General features: G+C 36.2%; 1 protein-coding gene across 1 annotated transcript in view; it reads right to left on the reverse strand.

The window, feature by feature from the left end:
• TFEC (transcription factor EC) overlaps positions 1 to 8,976 on the reverse strand; it is a 139,418-nt gene extending 130,442 nt beyond the window's left edge. Inside the window, exons 1-2 of the mRNA XM_042922625.1 lie at positions 8,948 to 8,976; positions 7,755 to 8,003 (exon numbers count right to left, since the gene is read on the reverse strand). Coding sequence (XP_042778559.1) covers positions 7,755 to 7,952 — 198 coding nt within the window. The 5' untranslated portion in view covers positions 7,953 to 8,003; positions 8,948 to 8,976. The remainder of the gene's footprint in view (positions 1 to 7,754; positions 8,004 to 8,947) is intronic.
• Positions 8,977 to 10,304: the final 1,328 nt, after the last annotated feature.

Raw genomic sequence — 10,304 nt, forward strand, 5'->3', positions numbered from 1 at the left:
ATAGATTTGAGAACTATTTATAAGGTAAACTCAACAGTATGAGGGAAACTCAATAAGAATTTGCAATAACAGAGACAAATGGGTTGAAAGGATGAACCCCGTTTTCGTTTTTGTTTTGCTTTTTGTTTTTCCTCTTTACATTTATTTATTTTTGATAGAGAGAGACAGTTCACAAATGGGGGAAGGGCAGAGAAAGAAGGAGACACAGAATCTGAAACAGGCTCCAGGCTCCCGAGCCTTCAGCACAGAGCCCGACACAGGGCTTGGACTCACAAACCATGAGATCATGACCTGAGCAGAAGTTGGACACTTAACCTACTGAGCCACCCAGGCACCCCAAGATGAGCCCAGTTTAAGGATTGAGCAAGAGCATGGATAAGTATTCCAGTTATGAAGTACAAAACACTGAGCAATGAGCAGGGTCTTTGTTTTATTTTATTTGTGAAGGCACTGGGAGCCACTAGATTACTAATCTAATTTGGGCCATATTGAGTTTGAAAGACATCCAGGTAAAAGAAGCAGGATATTTGGTTGTAGGCTCAGAGGATGTCAGCTATAACCTGTGTAGATTAAAGCATTTACATTTATTGAAACCATGGTAGTGGATTAATCAGCCTGGGGATAGTGTGAAAAGTCATCCTCCCCCCAAAAGTAACCCCCAAAGCAGAGTTTTAAGGAAAATCCTTTATCAAACAAATATATTGATAAGCACCTACTCAGTTCTAGTCCTCAGAGCTGTATCTACAAGATAGACAAGATCCTTTCTCCCATGAAGCTTACATTTTCAGTGGTTGAGCCAAATAATCAGTAAACAAGTAAACAACACCCAAACCCTTCAACATGATAGGTTAGTTATTTTCAGATACTTTGAAAAGCTGTATAGAAAATAAAACAGCATATGGTGGGAACAAGTGCCTGGAATGTGGTGGAACAATTTAAGGGAGGGTGACAAGATGGAACATGTCTAAGAAAGCAGGAGGGAACATTTGGAGCCCCAAGGGAATAGATGGGTCTCCAATGGACTAAGGCAAAGTGTTGTAACTAGGAGCCAAACAAGAGAAGGAAAACTAGTTTTATCTCCACTAGCAAGTGAAAAGTGTATCTGCCCAAACTGCTGCTTACACAGTGTGTAATCAGACTGGAGAAGTCTCAAAAAAGTTGTGGACAGACAGTCCCTTGAATTTAAACAGAAGAAAGTTGAAAGAAAAGCCAGAGAGATTGAGAACTATTGAATCTAGAGAGAGAAAACAATTAACAAAACCCCAAGACATCTCCTTAAATCTTGCACTGAATCTCAGCTTGTATGGTTATAGATTAATATTTTAAATGTAATTGGAAGTGGAGATGTATACTATTTCTGCCTTTCTCAGTTATTTATGTTTGAAATTTCACCCATAGGATCAGTTAACACAAAAAGATACCATTATTCAACTACTGGAAGCTAATAGAAATAATTAGCATGTATATATCTGCACCTACATATTTTAAAAAATAATTGAAAATGAAGACAGTAGAATTGCCACTAAAAATTAGCAAAACAAAGTTATCTGCTGAGTGTATGTTATTTTTGACCTTTAATGATTTTTTTTGGTCAATTCCCATGATATATTTTCAAGTAACCATGAGAACTTTGAAAAGGTGGCTGTTAGTCATAATAATTTATTAAAAGCCTCAAAAAAAGAGACAAGGAAAAATTGAAAACGGACAACAGTCTTCGCATTTATGGAGGACGATTATAAAGTTAAAGGCGACCAATTTTCAAGATAGGTAAAAAGAAATTATGCTAAAATTATAAGCCAATCAGTGAAGAAGAACATTAATATTATAACATCTTTGGAGGCCACAATATGTAACCCCAAAGGGTGTATAATTCTCTCTGCTTCATTACCTAAAATCAAGACAGATCCTGAAAGTGGGTATTGATTAATAAGAGTCACAGTGAAAGACTGTCTTATACTTGAAGACTGTAAGGAAACAGATGATTCCTACTCTTGCACCCCTTGGTTTCAGTGAGCCATTTTCCTCCATTAGTAAACTCTTGGGCTATAAAGCTATTTCACAGGGTATTAGATGCTATGAGTCTCAGATGTATAATAATGAATAATGTATTATTCAGAAAACACAATGGGGATTAGGTGTCTTCTTTAGGCTTCTTGATCATGAAGATGATCATAACTTGGATGAAAGTTAAGCCCCTGCTACCATTTCATTCATCCATCACTCATTATCAGATAGTAGTAGCTACATTTGCTCAGGTCTGAACCATGCTTTCCTCATATTTATAACAAAATGGAACTTTAGGAGGAAAATGTCTTTATTCTGATTAAAAAAAAAACTTTTCTAGACAATGCATAGTTGTCACTTTATGTGTATTAGCTCTATAGCTTCTGTAATTTCCCTTTTATCAACACTAGAGACAGAGAGACTTTTAAAGTATATAAGTTGTAATACAAAGGACACTTGGCATTATTTCCTTTGTAAGTCTTTGCTTTTTTTTTGAAGCTAGTGTTGTTAAGAGGTCTTTGAAATAGATAACTTCAAAAGGTTTTTCAGCATAAATGTAAATGAGATTTATCTAGAGGAGATACCCAAATTCTACAGCTTATCTGACAAATTTGGAACACCCAAAGTACAACTAGAAAATTTTATCTAAGCATGGAATATTTAGCAATTGATTCTGTGATTGTTTTCTTTTTTTTTATTACCTTCTCTTGTTCTGTAAATTTTACCCCCATCTCAGGATTAATATCCTTGATATACACCTCTTGTATATTTTCCTTTTCTGCATTCCAACTCCTTGCCCTTCTGCTCATGGTCCCAGAGAAAAGTAAAGGTAAATGTCAACTTGAAAAAGGAATTTTTGAAGTTCATAGCAGGGAGAAGTAATGTTTCCTCCAAAAAAAAAAAAAAAAAAGAAAGAAAAGAAAAGAAAAAAAGAGAAAAATGTAGAAAGAAGACAAAGGGAAACAAGTCTGTCTAGACATGAAGGTCCTAATTCCCTGTTCTGGGTCAAAGTCGTTAGTGTGTACGTACTGGAGGGTCTGCAAAGAACAGAAGCCCCAAAAGGGAGAAGAAGAAACATGAACGAGAGGAGCTTTTGGTCTGTTTTCCATTTAGAACTCTGAGTGTTGAGTGACCTCAGCATATCAGAAATGGTGACTTAACAAATATTCCTGCAAGCCCCCAGTGGTTAAGAAGTGATATGAGGTGGTCCAGCTTGGACTCTGTGACTGAGGTTAAGGTCGACTGGCATTAACCATTGACCCTGCCTCTGCCAAGGGGACAGGACATGAATCCCATTAGCCACAGACCTAGCAGTGGAAGCCAACAGGAAGCATGGTCAGAGTACATATAGACATAAGAGGACATAAGCTTCATACCCATGAAAGACAGTATTTGCCAAAAACAGGCAGATTTAACCTGAAAGCAATCATTTTAAACTAAAAGGTTTGAAATACATTTAACTAGAAGGTTAAATTGTTCTCCCATTTTCCACTCCCCAATTGCCATCTTCTCTGACCCATCTCTTATCTACCTGTCTCCCAGTAAGGTATGAGTATTCGGAGGGCAGTGGGGAATTCAAGAAAAATTTGAAACTGTTATAGAAAAGAAACAGACTACATTTTTCTCATAATTTTTATCCCTTCTACATTTTATCAACAGAATGAAATTAGACACTTCAAGAGGATAGAGCTTCCACATAGAGTCTGTCCATTAACATTCCACACAGGGCTGGTACATGATAGTGCTTAGAAAGAAATATTTTTCCATTTTAAAGAAGATTCCTATTTTACATACTCTAAAATGACCAAATTTCATTCTTAAAAATAAATAATAAATATTCATTGAAACGTATCTTACAATGTGTTAAGAAGTCTCATAACATAGTATCTAAATGTATTTAGCACACTATGTGTCTCTAAAGTTTATAATCTTTTACAGTAGCACCCTGCCTGAGTCAAAAGAATGAGGGGGCTGATGATTTCAAACAGAGTTTCAGAAGTGGCATCCTTCATAAAGTCAAACCATATTCTGATCCTTAGCTTTTTCAACCCAGAAATTTAATTTTTACCATATCACATAGTACTGATCAGGTTCTGAGATGCTGGCATATGCTAACCAAAGACAGAGTTGACCAAATGGTCCCATTGGGTAAGGCGTGTCTGTCCACATATCACTTCTGCAGACTCTGGAAACTATCCATTATGTGCTGATTTTCATTTCTTTTAATTTTAGAGGCTGATCCAGTTCCCAGTCAGAGACAAAATTTTCTACCTTAGATAAATAACAAAATATTAAGATCTAGAAAAATATTAAAACCAACTTCAAATGTTCATAACAAACTTGACATAGTTTAGCTTAATGGGCAAAATTAGACAAAACCTTTCCATCCTGCAGGTATGATTTATTATGTCATATCAGTTTGGGGTGTTACTGGTAGAAAATTAATTAAGACACTGAGAGCAGATATCATGATGGCCTGTGTTAAGAAGCAAAAATTGGGACTACCTCCAAATAGTTTTCTGGAGGTCATATCTGTAGAGTACACCCCCCCCCCCCCCCCCCCGCTGATAGTGAAATAAAGCACTATCCCTTCTATCTTTCCCCACAGCCACAGAAGTGAACACCTGCCTAATAGAAACTGAGCATAGCACTCACTACCCCCTAAATGACCAGACCAAGGGATGGAGCTGCGATCCCAGTAAGTCTTTATCTGAAATTTTCACACTGGAGCTAATTAACATAAGCCCCCCTTTTCCTGGGTAGCAAGTTGTGAGAATGTGAGCCTGAAGGGAATGAAGCCTACCCGGTCTGCTGCAAGAAGGAGCTGGTCTGAGAACAAAGACAATATGCAGAGAAAAGCACAGAGGAGAGATAAACACATTCTTAACATATTTGAAGTCCTGGTTCCAGTCACCCCTGATATCAGCTGTCCTTCCTAGTATTAGAAACCAACAAATTCTTTTGGTGGCTTAATCTGCTTCCAAATGGGTTATTCGTACTGGAAATCATCTGAATTCTCACTAATAAACCTAGTGAGAAACTGATAAACTCCAACTAGGTGGACAAATAATAAGTGTCAACATTGCCCTGGTCATAGAACAAAAACATTCTTGCTGATTGTGATCTTCTGAACTAACTTCTTAAAAATCTCTGAGCTTCAGTTCATTTTCTGCACAATGGGGCTTACAACTACTCTACTGGATTATTAAGAAACTAGGAATAATGTACTTGAAGTGCTTAGCATGATGGCTGTCCCCATAGCACTTGCTTAAAAAGTACTAAGATTTTATTGTTCTGATAATGAGGATGTAAGGAGGATAATGATGATGATTCTAAGACGACAAAGATTGTAGCACTCACTGTTAAGTGATTTTTCCATGAAAAGTATGCCTGCTTAGGAAGAGAGATGAGAGGTGTGGGGGCATGGGCAAAATGGGTAAAGGTGGTATAGAATATACAGGCTTCCACATATGGAATGAGTAAGTCACAGGGATAAAAGGTACAGCATAGGGAAGCACCTGGGTGGCTCAGTAGGCTAAGCCTCCGACTTCATTCAGCTCAGGTCATGATCTCACTGCTCCTGAGTTCGAGCCCCATGTCAGGCTCTGTGCTGACAGCTCAGAGCCTGGAGCCTGCTTCAGATTCTGTGTCTCCCTCTCTCTCTGCTCCTCCCCTGCTTGGCTCTGTCTCTCTCAAAACTAAAATAAAAACATAAAAAAATTTTTTTTAAGGTACAGTATAGGGAATATAGCCACTGGTAGTATAATAGCATTGTATTGTGACAGATGGCAGATATATTTGTAGTGAGCATAGCATGGCATATACTCTTGTTAAATCACTATGCTGCACACCTGAAACTAATGTAATATTGTGTGTCAACTATACTTCAATTAAAAAAAATTAAAACTTAAGCAAAAAATTTAAAAAGGCATTCCTGCCTAAACACATTTTACTAAATAAAGTTAGAAGGACTATAAAAATGTAATAAAGTCAGAAATAATTATAAACAAAAGAGATCCATGACCCCAAAAAGCAATGACTTTTGAAAGCTTAATTTACAATAAATAAGAATTCATGGTTGAAAGTTTACAAGAGGTTCATGGGATAGTCGTATTTTCTAAAGAATAGGCTTAATATGAAAGCTAAAGCAAATATAGTCAATATAGGTGTTCCCCAAAAATGGATGCAGCAATTCTTCTAGGTCTAACTTAAATGCCTCACAATAATAAAGCCTTCCATGAAATCACTGAACCCATGTACAAGTACAATGCACCACATGTATGTACAGTATTTTTTCAAATGTGTTTATTTATTTACCCTTCTACATTATAAAGTTTTTATAGTAAGATCTCTTATTTGTATCTTATAATTATAGATCAAGAACTCGGTCAAAGGTAGTGGCTCAAAATGTGGTATTTAAATGAAACTGAATTCTAGATATGTACTGGCAAGCAGAAAAACAAATGGATTCCAATCTTGCCTCTGCCATCTACTAGGTGTTTTCCCTTGAATGGGTTCCTAGCCTTAGGGTCATACACTCATGGTGTTGACTTTCAAAGTTATGTTCTCTAACCTACTCCCCTGCAAAAAAAATCCCATCTATAATACATTTGCTAACTTCACACACTAAAATTTGGTAATCTTCATTACTAAAGTAATCTTCAGTCAAACTCTGTAACCACTTTTGGCAAAATTATTATCTCTCATATTGAACAATTCAACAAAGCAATGCTTTAAAGGCCCAATATCAGAGAATTAACAGTGCAGACTCAGAATTCTAACTCAAAGATGTCATGCTTTCTCTCTACCAAACCACTCAGTTGTATTTTAGAAGTCTTTGAATGCTTTTAGAGTGGGAGAGAGCCAAAGCATAAGAGACTGTTAAAAACTGAGAACAAATTGAGGGTTGATGGGGGGTGGGAGGGAGGGCAGGGTGGGAGGGAGGGCAGGGTGGGTGATGGGTATTGAGGAGGGCACCTTTTGGGATGAGCACTGGGTGTTGTATGGAAACCAATTTGACAGTAAATTTCATATATTAAAAAATAAAAAAAAAATAATAATAATAATAATAAAAATAAATAAATAAATAAAAAATAAAAAATCAATGTTTAAAAAAAAATGCTTTTAGAGAGTTTATCATTCTTTTTTTTTAAGTTTATTTATTTATTTTTGAGAGAGAGCAAGCAAGCGGGGGTGGGCAGAGAGAGAGGGAGAGAATCTCAAGCAGGCTCTGCACTGTCAATGCAGAGCCAGATGCAGGGCTTGAACTCATGAAGTGTGAGATCGTGACCTGAGCCAAAACCCAGAGTCAGACACTTAACCGACTAAGCCACCCAGGTGCCTCACAAAGGCTTATCATTCTTAGTAATGTTTCTATTCATAAGGCACACCTCACTGATTGGTTTGGTTTCATATCAAATGAGATGATATGAAACTTCTTTGTAACATATAAAAGGCTCAAAGATATCAACTGGTCTTATTATCACGATGATGATATTGATAATGATGATGATATGAAAGAGAAAATTATGCACTTGAATGCTTTGTCGCTCTAATATTTACATACTTTTAAATGAGCCACTTACTGGGAGCTGGGAGAAGGGTATGGATTTTTATTACTTTTGAGTAAAATTAAAATGTATGGATTTTAGATGTGATTGCCTACTGTATTTACTTAGAAATTATAGCCATAATTTATATATATACATATATATATGTATATATATATGTATATATATACAGACGCATACCTTAGAAAAAGATGGTAATTGACTTGAAGAAATTTCTGGTCTTACTGAGAAAAGTCTCTGAAACATTGGTTTGCATGAAAATTGCATGTGGAACTGTGTACGCCGGGCCCTGGATTCCTGGCTGAGTTGAAGTCTCCTCTCCTTTTCTCCTAATTGTTCTTTCTGTTGAAATTGGAGTCCCGTTAGAGCTTGTAACATATTTGTCTTCTTTTCTTCTCACTATTAATGGATGTGGGAAAAAAAGGATCTCTGCAAAAAACATGCAAAAAATATTTTCTTTTATCACCTAAGATTACATATTGTGAAATAAATCTAGTAAATGATAGGGAGAGCATCTGAAATAGAAAAACAAACTCATTCTTTAATGGTTAAGGTTCACCCATAAAGATACAATTCTTAATGCTCAAGTTAAAAAAAAAAAAAAAGATGAGAAGAAACAGTTGGCATTCAGCTAACAATTGTGTTTGGAGATTTGTGCCTGACTTTGTTATTCTGAGCAAAGCCAGGTACCAGCCTCTTGGGATTATGTACAAAGGCAAGAAAAAAAGTGGACATGTACAAACCTCAAAGGTGACTGCTGGGTTAATAAAACAGTCTGTTTTCTGTTCACCCACTCTTGCTCTCAGTGTGCAAGTATATTAAAATATGTCAAAAGGAAAACCATTCGCTGTGCAAAAATAATTCAACTACAAGTCACAATTTCCAGCTGATGGAGTGCCTTAGTGCATTTAAGTGCACTAACAAGTGATCCATACATCTCCCTAGATGAAAGTTGTATCCTTATTAAAGGAGAAACAAACACAAAATAGGAACAACTGTCACATAGAAAAACAGACCACAATGGATACCGCATTTCCCTCACTCAGCTTCTGACTTGAACTATTGCAGACTGAAGAGCAGTGTTGTCCTAGAAGTAACCTCTTAAAAAGCCATGAAAGTAAAACGAGGAAGCTGCTAGAGCAACTGAATGTGTAGATAATGGCCATCCATATTACTGTTCAATGTATCTGGAAAAACATCTTTTTTTTCTAGTCTCTATAAAATCTTGCACCATATATGACATTGTAATAATGTGAAGTGTCTGGATTAAACAAATGCACCCCAGGGAATTTAGAATTAATGCTCTAACATATCTTTAAATAATCTTTATGAGATAAACTCTGGTTTAAGCATTTGTAAGATAGCATACCAACCTTTTCTTTTCTGATTTTTTTTCTAGAGAACTATATCATTGATATGAATCTGCAAAAAAAAAAAAAAAAAAAGAGGTTAATGTTGTTAACTCTAATAATACTGTTCTTATTGGATTAATATGTTGCACATTATCATAAGGAAAAAAAATACATTGGCTGCAAAATGTGAGTTCTCATCCTGGGCACAGTGGAGATATGTAAAAGTAGATAGTAAGTTAGAATAATAAGAGAACAATGTATGAGAAAATATAACTAATTACAAAAGTGTGGTGCTAGCAATTATTTCAAATCTGGGTAAGGTATTCCTCTTGCACACAGGCAACATCTTTGCCCAATTATTTTCATAGCAGTTACCATATACTGTTGCAATTGCCTGTTTACTCTGTTGTACTCCCCATACTAGATTACAAGCTCCTCAAAGGCAAGATTTCTTTCGTGTTCTTTCTTACGTTGTTATAACATCCAGTCTCACACAGCTCTTGCACATAATAGGAATCCAATAATTATTAATTGGTTGGTTGGTTAACTGATTAAATTTGGCTGTGTACTTGGTAATTTGTGCTCTGCTTGGAACTGCCAACCCTTACTGGAACAGTAAGAACTGTAAAGGGAACTGCCAACCCTTACTGGAAGGCAACAGAAGAACTGTAAAGGGAAGGTGGATATAAGAAAAGACCAGTGATTTCTATGACAAACTACAGCCCAGGAACAATGCATATGCACACAGAAAAGCAGAACTAATTATGCTTTAAACTAGAGTATATAGAACAATCATCAAAATGAAATTGAAGCCCAATATAGGAGAGTGGGTAATAAGAAATCAGCAAACCAATCTAAATAAATTGTCCAGAGCAATTATATGAGCTTGGAAACAAGAAAAGTATTTGAGGAACCGAAGTTAATGTTGAGAACAACTTAATAAAAATGGGAAATAATAGATTTGGACACCAAGAATTAGCGAGCTTTATTTTTAGTCCCCATGAAATTCTACAGCAAATTATTAAGCAGCTAGTCTTTGAAGACACAAAAAATAAAGTGCAATATTCGCTAAGAGACTGGGAGCTGGAAACAAAAGAGTAGTGTGTGATGACAAAAGCATTGGGTTCATATTCTGTATCTGTGCCCTGGTCACTTTAGTAATTTCTCCTTTTCTCTTTTTGTTGTGAGTTGAATTGTGTCCCCTCTCCTCCCCCCCCCCCAAAAAAAAAAGTATGTGAAGTCCTAACCCCTGGTACTATAAATATGACCTAATTTGGAAATAGGGTCTTTGCAGATATAATTAAATTGCACATTAAGATGAGGTCATCTTGGAGTAGGGTGAGGCCTTGATCCATATGTCTGGAGTCCTTTTAGAAAG

Source organism: Panthera leo, chromosome A2, assembly GCF_018350215.1.
Source record: "Panthera leo isolate Ple1 chromosome A2, P.leo_Ple1_pat1.1, whole genome shotgun sequence".
Taxonomy (NCBI): domain Eukaryota; kingdom Metazoa; phylum Chordata; class Mammalia; order Carnivora; family Felidae; genus Panthera; species Panthera leo.